The 20,484-nt window shown below is 34.4% G+C and overlaps 1 protein-coding gene across 9 annotated transcripts in view; it reads left to right on the forward strand.

Annotated features, from left to right (window-relative positions):
• The window catches only part of MYO6 (myosin VI), a 144,020-nt gene that overhangs the window by 115,701 nt on the left and 7,835 nt on the right, over positions 1-20,484 (forward strand). For 2 of the 9 annotated variants that reach the window (XM_025890630.2, XM_025890631.2), the window contains exons 21-33: positions 3,361-3,491; positions 3,587-3,664; positions 5,578-5,707; positions 7,490-7,580; positions 8,348-8,498; positions 9,983-10,191; positions 10,838-10,916; positions 11,751-11,911; positions 13,988-14,014; positions 14,356-14,385; positions 16,112-16,150; positions 18,938-19,041; positions 19,971-20,102. In XM_025890630.2, coding sequence (XP_025746415.1) covers positions 3,361-3,491; positions 3,587-3,664; positions 5,578-5,707; positions 7,490-7,580; positions 8,348-8,498; positions 9,983-10,191; positions 10,838-10,916; positions 11,751-11,911; positions 13,988-14,014; positions 14,356-14,385; positions 16,112-16,150; positions 18,938-19,041; positions 19,971-20,102 — 1,362 coding nt within the window. The remainder of the gene's footprint in view (positions 1-3,360; positions 3,492-3,586; positions 3,665-5,577; positions 5,708-7,489; positions 7,581-8,347; positions 8,499-9,982; positions 10,192-10,837; positions 10,917-11,750; positions 11,912-13,987; positions 14,015-14,355; positions 14,386-16,111; positions 16,151-18,937; positions 19,042-19,970; positions 20,103-20,484) is intronic. The other 7 variants (XM_073905240.1, XM_073905241.1, XM_025890632.2 and 4 more) reach the window with 5 other exon arrangements.

A 20,484-nucleotide genomic window follows, 5' to 3' on the forward strand; every position in this document is an offset into this window, starting at 1 on the left:
AATCCCTTGGGGGCAGAAATGGTGTCTGTTTTGGCTTACACATTTATATATGTCTTCTAGCAGTGCAGAGCTTATACTAGACTCAGTAAGTATTTGATGAATGAAATGCACAGTCTAGCACCTATGAAGACTTATTTTTGTGAATAATTTTAACAAATGCTGGAAGGTTAAATAATTCAGGTCTGCTGTATTCATACGTATAGTATGGATTTTTTTTTTTTTTTAAAGATTTTATTTATTTGACAGACACAGTGAGAGAAGGAGCACAAGCAGGGGGAGGGGGAGAGGGAGAAGCAGGCTTCCCGCTGAGCAGGGAGCCTGATGTGCAGCTCGATCCCAGGACCCTGGGATCATGACCTGAGCCAAAGGCAGACACTTACCAGTTGGCTTCTGATCAGCCAACACCAGGCAGATGACTGAGCTACCCAGGCACCCCTAGATTTTTTTTTTAATTAATTTATTTGAGAGAGAGAGAGAGAGAGAGCCTGAGCAGGAGGGGCAGAGATGAGAGGGAAAGAGAATCTCAGGCAGACTCTGTGCTGAGTGCAGAGCCTGACATGGGGCTGGATGTCAGAACCCTGAGATCACAACCTGAGCTGAAACCAGGAGTTGGATGCTTAACGGACTATGCCACCCAGGTGCCCCAGTATGGATGTATTTTTGTAATGTTGTCTTCAGGTAGTTTTAGCTTTGATTTTTTTTTTCATTTAAATTTCTCTTAGGGTTTGTTAAGCCTAATATATTAAATCATTTATTTTGTAAGTGAGCATCTAGTGTCCTGGCAAGTCAAGCATGTTTACAGTTTAGCTATATATACTATTAAGTGGGGTAGAGTGTGGGGTTACAGATGTTTTAGCTAGGAATTTCTTTCAGTTAAGCAGTTTGTTTCAGTATATTAAGATGTGTTGGCAATTTAATAGATGACACCAATTCATAGTAGTTTGATTTTTTTTAAGTAATAATAGTAAAATGGGGGCGTCTGTGTGGCTCAGTTGGTTAAGCATCTGCCTTCGGCTCAGGTCATGATCCCAGGGTCCTAGGATTGAGCCCCGCATCGGGCTCCCTGCTCAGCAGGAAGCCTGCTTCTCCCTCTCCCACTCCCCCTGCTTGTGTTCCCTCTCTCTCTGTCAAATAAATAAAATCTTTAAAAAAAATAGTAAAATGATATAGAATTGGTTATAGTCATGTGGCCAGGTAATGAGAAAAATAAAAAAAATACCAAAAACTGATAGAAATAAAAATATTTATGAAGCTTTCTAAAATAAAGGCATTTAAGATTTGAATTCTACATTGCCTTTCCATTTTCATTATTTTTTTCCAAATTAAGGAGAATTAGTTCATTTAGGACATCCTTTACTGAAATTACTATCTTCTGATCAGCCAACACCAGGGCAAAGTAGGGGGAGGTAAGAGAAGGCAGATGTTCTTCCTCTGTAACCTTGGGGTTGTGCTGCCTGTCTGTGGCAACAAAGAGGGTTCTGAGTATAACCAGCCAGACTGCACCAACAAGCCCCTCACCAAACTCCCAGAGAAGGAGCCAGGGCATGGAAATTTCTAGAAGGAAGAGTACTTGGTTTGGTGATTTTTATTTTTATTTTTTAAATGTTGAAAGGTCTTTAGCGTAAATTAGCTTCAAGTGCTGAGAAAGCAGCCTCAGGCTTGGCAATTTGTTAAGCTTCATGATATTCTTAATGAACTTTTGTGAGCCAGTTCATATGCTGTCTTCAGCTATAGGGCAAGCCAAGAGACCCAGAGGTGGCAGATGTGTACATTCCCAAGGGTACTTGTTTATTTGATATAAATGGACAAGAATTATAATGATACCAATCAAACCTTTAATTTCTCCAAGCGGAGCCCAGAACTAATTAGATTTAGTTTTAGATATTTCTTTCCATAGGAATGATTGCCTTTATGTGCTTCATTAATTAGTATTAAAAATTACAAGAGTTATATAGTTGACTCTAACAAAAATCAAATAGTACAGAATAATATAAGTAAAAAGTCTCATTTCTCAGGGGTGACTACTTAATTCTGTTTTGGGTATATTTCTTATACTGGTTAAATCTCTCCCCTATTCTTTTTAATGAATACATCATATTCTACCATATGATTATAACATAATTTAATTGATATTTAAGTTATTTCTGTTTTTTTTTCCCATTACAGTGACCCAGTAGACACATGTGCGTTCTCTGTGCATATCTTTGTCCACATGTGTGACAAATTGTAGGATAGATTCAAAGAAGTAGAAAGTACCGAGTCAAGGGGATAAATATTTCCAAATTGCCATCCAAAATTGTTGTACTGGGTTTACTTTCCCCACCAGTAGTATAATGTGTGTGTTTTCTTTCACTGTCATCAACCCTGAGTACTATTGGTCTTTTATACCTTTGCCAGGTAGGTTAAAATTCAATAGGTTAAAATTCTGATAGGTTAAAATTCAATCTCACTGCCTAGAAAATATATCTTTCCTATGAGATTATTTCAAAATAAACATCCACTCATTTAAAAACATATTTTATAGTTTCATTTTGCTAATTTAAATTTTTGACCACCAGGAATATATTTTGGTATAAGGAATGAAATAGGGATCCAGTGTTATGTTTGTTCTCTAAATGGCTGGCTGTTTGTCCTATTGATTTGAAAGTCCCAGAGAGTGAAACCCAGGTCTTTTTTATAAATAAAAGTACTGGCATTGTCTGTAGTTGTTGAGCCTTCCCCTGACTACTTCATACTTTTCCTGACATGAAAAGTTCATACTGACTCAAGGCTCAAATTAACCATCTACTAGAGTAAAACTGAAAATATTCATTCTATAGACTCTTATCCCAAATAGGCTAGTTTCTTTGAGAGGTGAGTGAAAGGGGATCTTTACAGTGAAATAGCAAGCTCTCCTTTCTTTTTCTTTTGCTTTGTGTAAGCATAGGTGAGAATTTGGGAATGTGTCTGACTACTTCTTGAAGACTCTATCAGGAATCTTGTTCTAAAATTAACCTCAGGACTGGGAAAGTGGCTTAATGCAGGCCTCTACCTCATATGCTATTGATTGTGACAGAGGTTTCTAGCAGAAAAAAGAAACAAACCAGATTTTGAGCTTTCTAGGGACCAGTAATTTGTCCCTAGAAAATAGTTAGTCAAGCTGATTTTTGACAAAATTTGCTACAATAGTTTAAGGTAGTGGGTAAGTTGATACATATTGAATATGAATATGATATTCCCTCTGTAATATTTCATTGTTGGTGATTCCTGTAAATTGCCCCTTTCTAAACATTAGTTTGTAAAACTGTTAGATCATTCACAAGTTATTTTTGGACTTCTCTACAGAGATTGGCAATAATTTGTGTTTGTTTATGAATCTAGGTATGGTGTCTGTTTTGGACTTAATGCAGGGTGGTTTCCCATCACGAGCTTCCTTTCATGAACTCTACAACATGTATAAAAAGTATATGCCAGATAAACTTGCAAGATTAGACCCAAGACTGTTTTGTAAGGTACAAATACTGCCTAAGTTGAAATTTCTTAGCTATGAACTATCTTTCTTACTAATTACTATTTGGCATTTAACTTTTGAACTTTCATTTTTCAGGCTCTTTTTAAAGCTTTGGGCTTAAATGAAATTGACTACAAGTTTGGGTTAACAAAAGTATTTTTTAGACCTGGCAAGGTAAATACGTTTTATTTTAAACTTTAACATGATGAATATGGTTAGTTGGAGTCAATGCGTATTTTTAAGTGTTTAGTGATTTGTGTTATTCGTGAATTATATGATCACTAACAGTATGTGTGTATCACATACACAATTTCCCTACTTGTGAGTTTACAATGTGTAATATTTTGTACAAGTTTTACAACTTTTATTTCACATTCAGAAGTACTGGAATCAGAGCATTGCTTAATTGGATTTTTTGCTTAAATAGGGATTAACCAGAAAATACTTACTAATTTATTTTTTAAAATTTATTGTATTCAATTAATTTATTTTTTTAAGTAGGCCCCATGCCCAGTGTGGGGCTTGAACTTAAAATCCTGAGATCAAGAGTCACATGCTCTACCGACTGAGCCAGCCAGACGCCTCTACCAGAACATACTTACGGAAAGCTTTTCTAAAACATTAATTCAGTGTTCAAGAATTAAAAATTTCACAGTACTTTTGAGTCTTTGTTGTAAGAACAAGTTTTATTGGCATATGATAGGTGTAGAAGGTATAGGAAATTGGATTGAAGTTTGTGTCACCTTCTGTCAAACCCCAGAATGAATGAATGTATATATACTTTTGTATGTAACATAATTAGGCTAACCCATAGTTTTTGTATTTATAGATTTCTGTACTAAATTACAAGACTGACTTATAGAGTATTTCATAACAAATATGTACAAAACAAAAACACCTAAATGCTATTCACAATCTGTTTGTAATATTTTCACCATTCCTAACTTTGTTAATATTGATTGAATAATAGCATCCTCATAATTTTAAACACAACTGTAATTATATAATATTATATAATAGCCAACTATACTTGTTTGACTTAGCAATATCATTAATAAATATCTCTACTGCCTTGAAGGCTAGATTAATGATAATAAATCTGATTTCATATTTTGGGGCATGAGATAAAAATCTATGTAATACTTCCCTTTGAATATTTTTACTGCAGAAGACCCATACCATTTCTTGTATAAAAGAAAAAAAAGAAAACAAGTATATATTCATAGGTGACTTAGCTGTATTCATACGTATTTATCATAAGTTCAACTTTTCTCTTATTTCAGGGCTATAGTAATAATTTTAGAATTAATAACCTGAGAAAACACTTGGTCTTATTTGCCCTGAGAAAAATTAAGCAGAAGAATATGTTGAAAGCATAAGGCAGGTTTTCAAAGATCTTTAATCTTGTTATGTTACTTTTAACTTAATTTTAATTATAAGAAGCCTTTGTATTGATAGGTGTGGACATCCTCAATATATTGTAGTGAGATATTTGATAAACGATAGAAAATCATTATATAATTTGGTGGTAAGTTGTGGAAATAATGCATTTTATTTTTTAGTAGCCTAATAGCTGTTTGATTTGTATTGTCTGTCTCTTAGTAGCAATTTCTGATACCTGACCAAAATAGGGATAGAGGTTGGGAGAGTCAGTAGTTTTAGAGGTACCTGCTTTTTTTATATTAGCTGACCTTCACCTGTCAGAAACTGTATACAGCTATCTAAGTATGTGGATGAACCAATTCAGAAACATATTAGCCCTTTTATCATTCTTTTCTCAGTAAAACTTTTTTGCCAACCATCTGTAATTGCATTTAAGATTTTTTCTACCTTTGTTATTGAATCTGCTAACTAGTAATGAGTAACGCCCTCTTACCCCTCCAAAAAAGGGTGCTGAAGGAAGGAAGAGAAAGGCAGCAAAATATAGCCAGATATGTTTGAATTTGCTGAGATTTGTGTCTGTAATTCGTTTGTGATCATTTCCAGGAAGTTAGATTTTGGACTTGACTTCTAGTTATTTTGTATCTCTCTGTGTGTTTAAACACATTTATCTTTTGATATTGATGCAAAATTATTTCATTTCCTAGTTTGCAGAATTTGATCAGATTATGAAGTCTGACCCTGATCATTTAGCAGAATTGGTTAAAAGAGTCAATCACTGGCTTATCTGCAGTCGCTGGAAGAAAGTTCAGTGGTGCTCACTCTCAGTCATCAAATGTAGGTGTTTTCTTTCACATCAAGATCTGTAATTATTTTGGAAATGAATTGGTTTGTGGAATGTTATGCAATTGTCACAGTGGTGAGTGCTGGGCCACAGGGACCACTTTGCTTCTTTGGGCTGTGTTCCTGGTTCCATGTAACACCTCCATGTAGTGTGGATGGTAAATATTTAGAAAATATTTTTTGTGTCTGTTACTTATCTTCCTATCCAGATATGTTAGGGGAGAATTAATTTCATCATGTCCTAAACAAAACAGAAACAGAACTCATGGTCTTGATTCCTCCCCCTCCCTCCACATCATCCCCCAGTCTCTCAGACTGAAGCCAGAACTTTTCTCTTTCCACCTGCATGGCATCACCAGTTCACACACCAGAAATTTCAAGATTGTAATTGTCTCTCCTTTCTTGTCCCTGAAATCGTGTCAGTGAACAAATCCTGTTGATTCCTCCTCCAAATACTGTGCATTCTTTCCTCTTTATTGCCAGGGTCTTAGTGGTACCCAACTTCCCCACTCACATAATAACTTCAGTAGCTCCCAAACTGGGTTTTCTCGGCTTCCTGGGAGTTCTCTTCCTAGAGTTTCTTTCTAAACTAAAAGCCTTTTATTAAGGCTTTCCTTTAATATAGGGCGAAGTCTTAGAATGTCTTCCATGGCCCCATGAAATGGGGTTTCAGCTTCCCTTTCTAGCCTCTTCTCCTGCCACTGCTTTTTTAGACCCTGTTCTCTCTGACACACTGGACTGAGCTACTTCTTTGTGTATCTCTGCTAGGTCATAGCCACTGTTTATCTCTGCCCAAAACAAGGATTAGAGACAGAATGTTTTTGGGTTACCTGAGGGTCTGTGGCAAATATTTAATTGTATAGAATTACTGTCAGTAACTTGATTAAATTTATAATTGTCCCTCCCACCTCCCCACTTGCCAGTGCTAGGCACTTGAAAAGGATTAAGATATACCTTATTAATAGAAAAATAAAATCCCTTTGACTTAATCAAAAGGGACCATGCAGAGATTATTATTGAGGTCTTTTGTTAGACAATTGTGAATATAGATAAAAAGAAAACTGTAAGAAAGAAAAATAACAAAAGCTCTTTTTCCCATAGTTTTCCAAGTAAAATATAAACACATTTGTCACTATAGTTCAGTGCTTTCAGCTTTATGCATTGCATTATGATAGAAAACACATTATATTTAAATTATCTGTGCTACACCATTTGTGGATTGTTGTTGTGCAGTGGTTAAAATTAGTAACCAGACAGGATCTTTGCAGGATGTTGAGGGAAGCTCTGAAAAAAATGTTTCAAGGTCAGATTAGTATAGTAGGTTCTGGGTAACTGAAGTTAAATAGATTCCTTTACTGGTAGGGCTCTCAGAGGCTTTGCTATGTATGTTCATTGTGAATCTCCTAAAGGAGGTATAGTGTATAGCTTTTCCTAAATTCACTTGACAAGTGACTCCTTTTTTTTTTTCAAGACAAACCTGTTAACATTTAATAGACCAGTATTTCCTAGGGCAGTTTGGGAAGCAATAGTGTTACATAATAAGGAAATAACATTTAAAATGTAAATTTTAGCCACACACATGATGTACTTTTTTTTTTTTAAGAAATATAAGGAATTAAGGAAATGTTAAACTTCCTGATTTGTTATCTGGTATAACATGTTCATCAAAATTTCATGTTTCTTGAAAATGGCTTTGTGGAAATGAGTGCTTTTTAAGAATATGATATGCCTGATTTAAACTGAATAATTGTCATTGTATTTTCCTCTTACACATAGTGAAAAACAAAATAAAATATCGAGCTGAAGCCTGCATTGAAATGCAGAAAACTATTCGAATGTGGCTTTGCAAAAGGAGACACAGACCTCGGTAAGATGAATAGTGCCTAAAGAATCCTGCTAAACCTACTTACCCTCATATAAAATGGCTGTAAAGTCATAATGAAGAGCAGTTTGGATGCTGTTTTCTCCTTTCTCATGTTCTTTGTAAAAAGGCATATTATCTGTGATTTTATATTATGTACTTGAAATTAATTAACCAATTCATTATTTTATTACTTGCCTCATGCTACAAAAGGATTTGAAGTAGCTTACAAATATGTAAACACTATAAAAGGTTGAAATAAATGGCTAAAAGAAGCTCTTTTATTCTGATCATTTTAGTATCTTGAGTTTCTTGATAAATGTCAAATTGGCGTTTTTAAAAAAAACTCATTAATGTTTTCACCATAATTCTCAAGATTATCTTTGGAATTATATTGTCTCTAAATTTAGTCTTTATTTTTGAGTCTTATTAATTTAGACTTTTTAAACTTAGAGTCCTGAATAACTGTTAATCCTTAAACGTTTTTAAAGAGAGAACTCTTTTAAGTTCTTTTGTAATTAGAATTGTCAAGTTTTTCAGTGTAAATGTAGAAGGCTAAAATGTTACTGATAGGCATCAAGGTCATTCACACCCATACTTGATTATTTCTTTTTTACCTTCAACAAGAGATCTAAAAAAGAGAATCCTGGATATTATGAAAGGAGAAGTGAAATACTCTATTTAGCAATATGTTTAGCATTTTATTAAGATGAAAAATGTATGCATAGCATTAAATGGTGAATTTAAACTCTGATGAAGTATTACCTTTACAGCATCGATGGCCTGATTAAGGTGGGCACACTGAAAAAACGACTTGATAAATTTAATGAAGTAGTAAGTGCATTGAAAGATGGAAAGCCAGAGGTGAATAAACAGGTCAAGGACCTTGAAATTTCTATTGATGCTTCAATGGCCAAAATTAAGGTATGTAATTTTAATCCAAATGGCTGACTTTTTTTTTTAATATATTTTGTTGTATTGAATTTTATAGAAAAAATGTCTTTTTTTAAAAAATAACAAATGTTGCACATGTTTTGAGTCTCAGTGATGGCGAGTGATTCTCATTATATTGTTCTGTGTTTGAAAATTTTTATAGCAAGAAACTATAAAAATAGTTTTTATGCAGTTTTATCTGTTAGGAAAGTCCTCCTTCCCATCCAAAATAGTAACTAAAATACTATACTCTGTTAGTAAGCTCTTATATACTCATTACTGAGACAGGAGTAATGCAAGTTATTTTAATTTGTTTCATCTTTTTTAGAAACTTCAGAAACTAATTTTCAAATTATAAAAGTAATGTAATATTATGGAAAATTTGGAGAAAACCACCAAAAACCCCTTAAGCCTCAACAATAACACATTCAGCTATTACACTGTTGCGTAGTCACTGTCCAGTCTTTTTTTAGGTGCACGTTTGTATGGTTCTCCTCACAATTTAATTTTGTGCCCCTATTATGTTATATCTTGTTCCTGTTATTACATTATCTTTATATTGGTTATATCATGAACTACTTAGCTGTTTTGAACTTAGCAATTAATTTTCCCTCAAGTTTTTTAGGGAAAAAATAATGGGCCTCTTTTTTTTGTCTTGATTTTCATTTATTTAATTACCAGTGGTACTGAAAATGTCTTTGGTATGCTTGCTTATTAATTATAGTACATGTTTATTCAAACCTTTTTCTGTTATATTTTAGGGTCTTAATGTTTTTCTCATCCATAAGTCAGTACAGTTGTATGGGCTCTACAACTCTCTTTTTATCATATTATCTGCAGATATTTTATGTAGACAGTGGTAAATCTTGGAGGGAGAATGGAAAAAGAAGCTCAAGAGAAGAATAAAAATGCTTTGGAGATAAACTTAACTGATTTCACAAATCTGTCAGTAGCCATTGTGTGTGTGGTATTATCGATGAACATCAACCCAGCCACATTTTTTGAAGGCTCACTTAGGAATATCATCCAATAATTTTGGTGTATTTAGTAATTTCTTAAATATTCCTTAGGTACTGTTTTAACATTATTATTGAAGAATTGTAAACAAAAGCAAAATTAGCAAATTAGCAAATCCTTCCTTAAAACATTATTTTCAACTATAGTATGTTACTTCATCTACACCTTAGGTATTTGATTACTTGGAAATAGATTGAAATATTTGTCTGCAGAGATAACTTAAAAATTTTTTGAACATTATTTAATGTATAAATAGTATAACAAAGATAATGGCCTTATTGCTTACCAACTTTTCTGGTCTTTGCTGTATATATGTATGTTTTTTTTTGTAATAAAAGTATGACATTAAATTTACCATCTTAACCATTTTTAAATATATAATTCAGTAGTGTTCAGTATATTCGCATTGTGCAACAGAAGATAATTTTTAAGTACATGTTTATTATTTTGTTTTTAAGTCCACTATGATGACGAGGGAACAAATACAGGGAGAATATGATGCACTAGTTAAAAGCTCAGAGGAACTTCTTAGTGCATTACAGAGAAAAAAACAGCAGGAAGAGGAAGCAGAAAGGCTGAGGCGTATTCAAGAAGAAATGGAAAAAGAAAGAAAAAGACGTGAAGAAGATGAACAACGTCGAAGAAAGGAAGAGGAGGAAAGGCGGATGTAAGGAATTTATATTGTTTTGAATTAGAAACTAACAGAATAGTGAATTCTTGGTGTTGATGAATTTTCTTAATTTTAAAAGTTATATTCTCATTTTAAAACAATCTTAGAATTAGTTTAAAAATAGAAAAGTTCATTTTATAATAATAACATAATGATTTTAACTATAATCTGAATTTTGGTTATACTCTTCACACCTGAGGATTTCTTAACTTCTTTTTAAAGCTGTGACTTGTTACTATTTTATAAGCAAGAAAAAAGGCACTTCTTCTTTTCTGCATTTTTGAGACTGATAACTTTTTGGAAGGTTGCCGCCATAGGGCAGACAGGAGTGTAAGGGTTGTTTAACTAGAGAAGGAGGAGAGGGAGACACATGTGATCAGGACCTTGCAGATGGGCTTTATAACCAAGTTAATCTAACAGATTTAAAGGTTATAGAATATAATTATATTTGTTTTTGTTTATTACAGAAGAATTACTGTTGGTAGAGTTAGATTTTGTTGTTTTCAAAGTAAACTGATAATATATATAGCCAGGAGGTTAATTTAAGTCCCCATTCTGTAACTTCTGTTTATTAATAGTTAAATTGCCTTCTGAAGGAGTTATTTTCTATTAAGGTTTTGAGGAGTTTTCTATTTTTTGTTAGGAAACTTGAGATGGAAGCAAAGAGAAAGCAAGAAGAAGAAGAGAGAAAGAAAAGGGAAGATGATGAAAAACGTATTCAGGTATATAATTATTACACTAAATTTCTTTCAAAACAGAATCTACAAAATTATAGAACAAAAGAAGTTGAGAACAAATTTTGATTTGCTACATAAGCTGTCTTTGGTTTACCCCAGAGACAAAAGGCATTTTCTGAAGTGATTATGGGAGGGACTTTGGAACTAGGGAAGTGGATTCAGATCCAGGCTCTGTCAGTGATAGAAATTGTGACATTACACAAGTCACAATGAGTGACTGTGGGCTACAGTTTTTTTCTCTGTGGAATGGGGATAAATGATACTTGTGAGCATTAAATGAGTTGACGTATGTTTAAAGCACTTAGAAGCTGAGTGCCCAGTTCAATAAATATTAGTTTGTTGTTACTATACTTAGGGGAAAGTCAAATGAATATTCACTTAAAACATAATTGTAATTTTATAACTTTGTAGATACTAGCATCAATAAGTTAGGATTAAGATACTCTCCCTACCCCCATTTTTTTAAAAGTCTGTGTCTGAGAATAATCATGTATTTTGAGTTTCTTTTTGTCTTGGCTTTCATAATTCATCCTGAGCGCAACCAGCCTTTAAATCCCTGACATCTGCTGTTGGTGTGAGTGTGATACCTGGGGTTCTCATGCGATATTTGGGGTACTCCTGGTAATAGAATGGTTCCTCTGCCTTCTCTTGGATTTGAGAAAGAGAGGAAGCATTAATCAAAATCTAGAAGAGAATGGAGACTGGAGAGATTTCTGGTCAAACAATTTGTATCCTTAGTAAAGAATGTGGGTGGAGCAGAGCAGTCTTAGGTGGTGTCGATTATGTAAAGAAGTGGAGAGAGCTTTGTGTTGCTGGCAGGCTGAAGTGGAGGAGCAGTTGGCCCGACAGCGGGAGGAGGAGAGCCAGCAGCAGGCGGTTCTGGAGCAGGAGCGCCGGGACCGCGAGCTGGCCCTGCGGATAGCACGGAGCGAAGCCGAGCTCATCAGCGACGAGGCCCAGGCCGACCTGACCCTCCGGAGGTACTGGGTCCCTGGGTGGGGCGTGGCACCTCTGCACACTTTCCCTCCCTGCTTCTCATTTCTGTGCAAAGGGCCTGGGAGAAAATCATATTCTTTAGGTCCTAGATCTATTTAAGTAAAATCATTTAAAAATTATTTGTATCCACCTTTATACCCAAACAAATGAAACAGTTGATTTCATCAAATTGTGGAACTATTGAAAAATATAACTGATAGTTCATGAACATCTCCACTTTTACTCCAAAATTGTCAAGGAGTATTATAAAAAAAGTGGACATCTAATTTGTAAATACCTGCCATTAAATACTGGCACAGAAATCAGTGAGTATATTATAATCCAGTTTAATATATTTGAGGTTGGGATTTTTTATTTTCCTAAGGCAATTTTTTTTAAATATATCGTACACCCTAACATGGAATGAAGAAAAATTTCACACACATGCACATCATGTTTCACAATAGATTTCCCTTTCCAAGAAGGAAGGTTTATCATATTGAAATGTTTTAGCTCCCCAGGTTTCCAGATTATCTCTAAATACTGAATTTTATTGGGAGTGTGGAGAAGTATGGATGTTCTTGTTAAAAGTTGCAGGAAGGTCTTAATATAACAGATTTATTTTTTAAAATTTAGAATGTGGAAACATTCATTATTTTGATTATTAGTAAAAACAGAGCAAAACTAGTTTGTGGGGTTCCTTTGTATGTAGGTATATATGTTGTGTATATATTTTGAGAGGCACATAGATTCATGTAACCATGTTTTTCAGAATGTCAGAGCACTATTTATAACAAAATATAATTAAAGTGTAACCACTAGGTGTTGCTGTTTCCTCATGAAAGGAAAAAACTTGGTTGACATGGCAAGGCAGTGATTAGATTTTATTTCGCTAAAACAGGGATGGAAAGGAGGGTTTGTTAAGTTGCCTTCATGCTTTTTCTAGGAAGTGATTACATTGGCGAGCTCTAAGATCTGAACTGTATATGAAACTATATTTAAATAAACTGAATAGGCCTATTAAACACAAAGTATTATAATAATTATTAAGCTCTTGGGTTTGAGTCCCAATATTTGAGCTCTTTGTTAACATTTCACTGTAATTAAATATTTTCTCTGGGCTGTGGCTCTTGTAACTGTAGACTCAGCTCAGCTCCTCTTCCATTCCTTCCACCTGGGTTATGTTGGAATGGCTGGGTGCCTTTGTGTGTAACTGAGTAGTAGCTGGGCCAGTCTCCTAAATGAACCAAGCTCTTACAGCTGGTTCAGCTGTAATGTGCGTGAGGAAGCATCGCAGTTTACCCAAGGGGGCTTCATTAGGGCTGAAGTTCATTTCTAAGGGCCTCATTATTGGAGTCAGTATTGGTATTCATGGCCAACCAAGCTTTACGTTTAAGCATTTGAAATATTAAACTATATCCAGTGCCATTCCATATAATATGTATAAGATAGTGACTCATGTGGACTCCTTCCCATCTTCCAAGGGTGAGTGGTCTCTCATGGATCATTCAATACCTTTAACATAAATGACAAGTTACCTGTGATTTAAGTTAAGCAGAATTAACGATGTAATGGTACCACTGCTAAGTAATTAGGAGATATTCAAGCAGTGTTATGACTTGAATGGCATAAGAGTTAGTTTTAGTTTTCCTGTGAGACAGCTCCTGGGTTGTGGTCCCCTCCTCTGTGGAACGCCCCTTTAAGTCCTTTTTAGAAGCCCTTTCCAGGAAAGCTTTCCCTGACCCTCAAGTCCTCATGAGTTCCTACCCTTCAGAACCTCCTGGGTTGTTTTATATTTTGTACTACAAGCATTAACATTTCATTACAGATGATGTTCTATACATATTTTCCATGTTTGATCATTTAATTTTACTCCATGGGCTACAAGTAAATGTTTTTGAATGTTTATTTTACCTTTGTTAGCACTGAATTATTTCTGACAAATTTGTGAGTAAGAACTCTCAAGTAATACTGTTCTTAATATATAGTATGAAAATGTCATTCTTGGGTTCTGTGATGCATTAAAAAATATACGTAAATGGATTCTGCTGCATTAAACAGTTTCCAAGTTACTTTTCCAGCTCGGATTCCTGTCCAGTAACTCCTAAGTAAGAATTGTTTTCTGCATATATTTTTAAAATATCTTAACTAATTATACATATGATCCTTGATGCAAAGTGATTTCACATTACCTAAAATTATGAAATAATATTCAGATTCTGTTAAAAACAAGCATACTCCATAGTGTATGAATTTTCTAATCTAGATGTAATAAATTTGCTCTTTAATTTTCATTGAATGCCTTTAATTTATGCTTTTCTCATAATTTTTAAGGAAAATTTTAAAGATTAAAATTTTAAGTCATTGAAACACAAATTTGCCACAATCCAAATTTTTCATGATTCAGAATTACTTAATGACATTAACCAAAATATATTATTTTTCACAGAATCGATGGAGCAAGACCCAAAATGACACCGTATGTCATTTCTCTTTTCAAAATTTGATTTAGAGTCCTATAACCTTTTTTTTTCTTTAACAGGTTATGGTTACTTTTTAGGAGAAATAGTTTCCTCATTGAAGTAAATTTTTGTGGTTTTTTTTTTGCATGTCCTTTATATATAAAACTCGGGAATATATATAAAATCTGAATTTTAACACTTTAGGACCCCAATTATAACCTGTATAATGATGTTCTCAACTTTGTCAGAACCTAATACCGATGACAATTGTTTTATACGTTATGCAACCTGCATAGATAATTCTCTCCAAACATTACATGTAAAAGAGAAATGAAAGGGCAGTAATTTATAATAAAAAAATACTTATTTTAATATGAAAGTGCTTGCTCACAACTACAGGAAAACATAATCAAATACTGAGATATTTTTATTCATACATAGCATCACCATAAATGTGACAGCTACAAATGCAAATTGATATAAGAATGTTATATTGGTCAATGGAATGGCATGAAATTGTGAACAGTACTTTGTAAAGTTCTAAACAGAGTTTTAAGTACAATCTTCTCTCCCTACAATAGTTGCATTCCTGGAAAAACTCTGTGAATATTAAAACCATGCCAAAAAGAAAAGGCTCTTTACATGTAAAAGTTTGTTTACATGTAAAACGGTATGTATGTGGGTGTGTTTCACCTCTGTCTAGTGGACGTGTTAATGTCACATGGGACCCGGGCACTTGTTCCTTGTGGCACGCCTGACCCCTCCGCTCCTCAGTGCGCTCTCACCACAGCATTGTTACCATAGGGCACCAAAAGTTTTGAAAACATCTCTGGGTGCTATTTCCCACCATTAGAACAATAGCTTTATAGTTACCATTTGAGCTTGAATTAAATCAGCCCTACAACCAGTGCACCTAAGGTGAAATTGTGATCATTTGCATATAGTTTGGGAAGGTTAAAAGGAAAAAAGCACCTGGATGCCGGAACCATTTCTGTCTAGTCTGTTTGATGCAGCTCCTATAGCAATCACGTAGGGTCAAGTGAGATGCTGAATCAGTAAAGATTGCCTTCCAGGGTAGTGTTGGGGCATACAGGGAAATCACTATATGATCAGCAGACCACAAGGTAAAGAGCTTAGAAAGGTTGTGAATTCCCTTTAAAATCTGCTGTGGGAAAAAATGGAGGAAGGTTTAGGAGAAAGAGATGGTAGAAACAGATGCTCTTGGATACTAAGATAGAAATCTTGAGGTAGGGTGATAATGTAGGGGGTGCCGGGGCGTCTCCCAGTCGGTTAAGTGTCCAATTCTTGATCTTGGCTCAGGTCATGATCTCAGGCTCCTGAGATCAGATCAAGCCCCGAGTTGGGCTCTGTGCTCAGTGGGGAGTGTGCTTGATACTCTGCCTCTCCCTCCGCCCCTCTCCCCACTCATGCATGCACATGCACTCTCTCTCTCTCAAATAAATAAATAAATCTCAAAAAAAAAAAAGAAAAAACCTTGAGGTAGGGTGATAATAGAATTAAATGGAGTTCAAGCTGTATTTAAACAAAAATTTGCTGTATTTTATGGTTATATACCATGTTGAAAAGTATATTATGATTAACTTTCACAAAGTAAAATGATAGTGAATGGTTAATAAATCATTCCTTTTGAAAAGATATATTTTTAATTACACTTTTAGATCTTTTGGTAACTTATGTAGTTGTCTTTTATATGACTGTGCTGTATTGTCATTTTTCTTATAGGGAACAAATGGAGAAAGAAATGTCAGAATTTCTAAGTAGGTTAGTGTAGTGGAATTTGGGGAAATAAGTGTCACCTCAAAATCATGTTTTTAAATCACTGTTCATTATTTGGACCAGAACCTGTTGTATGAATAGTCTATTCTTTCCATGTAAGTTTTCTGTACAAGAAATGTCACTTCACCCTTATACCACCATTAACAGAAAAAGATAAGTGTTCTAAATTGGTGCTACTCAATGGGGAGACCATTGGCATTTTGGATGGGACTATTCCTTGTTGGTAGCATTGCCATGTTTATCACTGGCCTCACCAGGTCAGTCTCAGTAGAGGAACCTTTCCTCTCAAACAAAATAAATGTTTTGAAACTCTCTGTGGAGGCGCTGTTGCCCCTACCCCTCCCGCCTGCACCCCCATGCCAACTGGTAAGCTCTGTGCCTAGTTCCTAATTGAAGGGGAAGCAGAGAAGGGGTGTGGCTTCTGAGGGCCTCCTCCCCATAGCACATGGTTTAAAAACCACTGATGTAAAAATTGAGCCACCAGAGAATATGACTGCCCAGCAGGATCTGGTCCTTTACAAGTGGATATGAATCATTAACATTTTAACTGTCAATTTTGAAGTTAGAGTTAATTGAAAGTCTTTAATACATTTTTTTAAAAATCAGAAGTCAGTTTTTTTACTACCTAGTATATCATTTACATGATTGTCTTTATAACAAACCTAAGTAGTCAATAAATTATACCTTTATTTTACTATTTTAATAATTCCAGAGATTGGGGAAAAGCATTTTAAATGCATTTCATTTGTGTATTTAGGATGCTGAATATGTTTTTTAGCAGATGTATTTTGTTTGATGTAATATGAATGAAAAGTTAGTAATATTAAACCATATTTTAAGCAATAATAATTTGAATTCAATGTTATTTTTTTAAATTATCAAAATATACCTTTATGTGTGTTGGCACTTCATGTATATTCTGACAATCTATAAAACCGTACATTATGTAAATTCACTGTCTTTCTAAAGAAAATAACAAAAACCCATAATAATTTTCAGCTGCTCTCCTAGAAAAGACTCTTAGAGGAGCTAGGAAGAAGAGAATTTTTTTGTTAGTTTACTGAATGGTGGTTTAGGGATGTAGAAGAGAAAAAAAGAATATTTGAATAAATGTTAAAACAATTTATTGCTAAGGGTAATAGAGAGACCTTGCTGACACACAGCTGGCTCTTTTTGAGCAAAGCAGTTAAGAGGAAAAAGCTACATGGAAAATTGCCAGTCACACAGCTTATGAAAAGGATAGATTCTGCAATAAATCTAAAACAGATTTGAACCATAAAAATGCAGGAAGAACTAACTGGCTGCACATTATTCTTCAGCCAGACTTATATGTTACTGACAATCATCATGTCTAACCATTGTTAAGTATGTAGAGTGAAGTGTGCTATTTTTTATTCTCTAAAATGAAAGCATAAATAGGCCTTTTAAAGAGGCAAAGTACCTTATTTATTTCATTGCTAAGCTTAACATGAAGGAATAAATTCCTTTATTTCAGGAAGCCTCATGACCTAAAACCTCTTCCTTTAATTAATTAATTCATTATTATTATTTTTTAGCTTACATAACTCTGTGTCAGTAGCTCCTAGCACAGGTGACGGGCTGGCCTAAGTGGGTGCTCATTAATGTCTCTAAAATGAATAAAGCAAATAAAGGAAGGTAGAGTCATGACTAAGACCAAGGCTTTAGAGTCAGAACAATGTGGGTTTCAATCCCAGGTGCCACCATTTACTAGCAGTGTGGGACCTTGGGCATGATCTTTATTTCACTGCTCTGAGTCTTGTCTAGTCATTTTTATTATTTTATTTTTCTTTATCACAAGTGCCCTCCTTAATCCCCATCACGTATTTCACCCATCTTCCCGCCCATCTCTCCTCTGAGAACCATCACTTTGTTGAGAGTCTGTTTCTTGGTTGTGTTTTTTTTCCCTTTGCTCATTTGTTTTGTTTCTTAAATTCCTCATATGAGTGAGATCATATGGTATTTGTCTCTCTTTGACTGACTTACTTCACTTAGTATTATACACTTTAGCTCCATCCCTGTTATTCTAAATGGCAAGATCTCATTCTTTTTTATGGGTGAATAATACTCCATTGCATATATACACCATATCTTCTTTATCCATTCAGTTATCGATGGATACTTGGGCTGCTTCCATAATTTACTAGTTGTCATATTACTCACTGACTATGAGAGTGTCGTTTTATTTCCTTATAGAACTTTCCTAAGTGTTCTATTTAATAGTGATGCAAAGGGGTTTCCAGAATCTGGCTGTTCTTTTAGCCCATCTTTAATGACAAAGGCAGGGGATTGCAGTTTGGCTACTTACCTGCTGACCCTGCAAACATCCAGGGAGGTTCTGAGCCAGTAGCTTTCGCTGGGGCTTGGCTCTCTGTAGCTTCAGTAATCTGTAGGTGATTGCACTGTGTGGCCTTGCGGCTCATAAACCCTTAATGCTTCTAATGATTTTTCCAGAAATCAAGAGGATTTCCTTTTTGATTTTGAGGACTATATATAAATGTATATTTTTTAACTTTAGAAGTTCCGATTGAAAACATAATATGGCTATTAAATGGCACACTGGAAAATTTTAATTTACCTAGGAATCCTATAGTATACCATTTTTAATCTCCTCTGTCAAAGATACAGAAATTATTATATGTTTTTCTAGTAGTTATTTCTATTTCTCAAACTTAGATTCACTTTCTTGCCCTTTTAGTCAACATTTCATTCATGTTTCTAGTTTAAACATGCAAAAATATATAATAATTACAGAGGTCCTGCTGTACAAGCCACCAAGGCAGCTGCTGGTACCAAGAAATATGATCTCAGTAAATGGAAATATGCAGAACTACGTGATACCATCAATACTTCTTGTGGTAAGTGTATGGAGAAGATGAGAAATGGGAAGGCTCTGTGGCTGACAGGTAATAAAGAAATACCTAGATTGGGGTGTAATTTTTTTCTTTTTCGGCATATAAATTAAGCCATTCTCTTTGTTATTCTCACCTTGAAATGAAGATGTAGTTTACTCACAAACCTAAAGGAAAGGCATACTTATTAAATTCATTTTGCCTGTCTCTTATCTATGTGGGAGACAGAAAAGCATGGAGAAATTATGGTGTGGGCTGCGTTAATGACTGACCCTTTTAATGTTATTCAGAATAGTTAAATACCAATATATCAGAATCTTGACCTATGTATGCAAAGTAAAAAATGGCAATGCAGTCCTTTCTTTTTAAGCTATTTTTCTTCCAGCAGAACAGTAAATGCTATATCCAGATGATTCCACATAATTGTGTTCTTGTTTAAATCATAGTGTTTGAGTTTAGGATGTTATGCCTAGGAACTAAGGTGCCATAACTGTATAGAACTTGCTATGTTCTCTCCCTCCTCACTGAGGTTATCCGCATAATTACAAACATAAAAAATCTGTTGCACGTAAATCTAGCTTGCATTTGAGCACAGTGACTTCTTACTCTATTTTTGTGGCCTCTGACCTTGGACAAGTGATTTACCCTCTTTGATTCAGGTTCACCTATAAAAGACTATTTAGCCCAGGGTTCTTGTGTGGAGCAAATGATATAGTAATAATGCATAAGAAAATGCTCTGTAAATGTAAAAGATAATATTACCATAAAATGCTCATCTTTATCAATAATGTGCTTACTTTTGATTACTATTTAAAAACAAAAAATTTAGCATATGTATAATATATATGTTTATGTCACAGAGTAATAATGTTAGACAATTAAATTAGGATGCTAATTCCTTTTTTGGGGGGGGGCTCTTTCTATGTAATCCATAGATATTGAGCTCCTGGCAGCTTGCAGAGAAGAATTTCACAGGAGACTAAAAGTGTATCATGCGTGGAAATCAAAGAATAAGAAGAGAAATACTGAAACAGAGCAACGTGCTCCAAAGTCTGTTACTGATTATGGTAAAAACAAATCTGTACTTCTAAATGTTCCAGAGTATCTATATATAATGTATGTAACTATACATAAGACATTTGGGTAAAGTGTACAATACAAATTTTCTCTTACTGTGCAGCTGTGATCTGTTGAGCCTGAAACCACAATGGCTTATCTTTCATGGCATTATTTATATTATTATATCTTTAAAGTCATATTTATTAAGAAGTATTTGAATTTAGTTAAGATAAATTTTGGAGATAAGAATATTCTTATCTATACTGAAGAAGTTGTGCAGTAATGTAAATATGTATTTTTTCCACATACATATATACACATATAGAATGATTACATGTGGAAATGTAAAGAAAATTGTGAAATAACGTTTGCTGCAAACATTATTTTACA

This window comes from Callorhinus ursinus, unplaced genomic scaffold, assembly GCF_003265705.2.
Source record: "Callorhinus ursinus isolate GAN/ISIS: 27379988/994484 unplaced genomic scaffold, GSC_fseal_2.0 scaffold22, whole genome shotgun sequence".
NCBI lineage: Eukaryota > Metazoa > Chordata > Mammalia > Carnivora > Otariidae > Callorhinus > Callorhinus ursinus.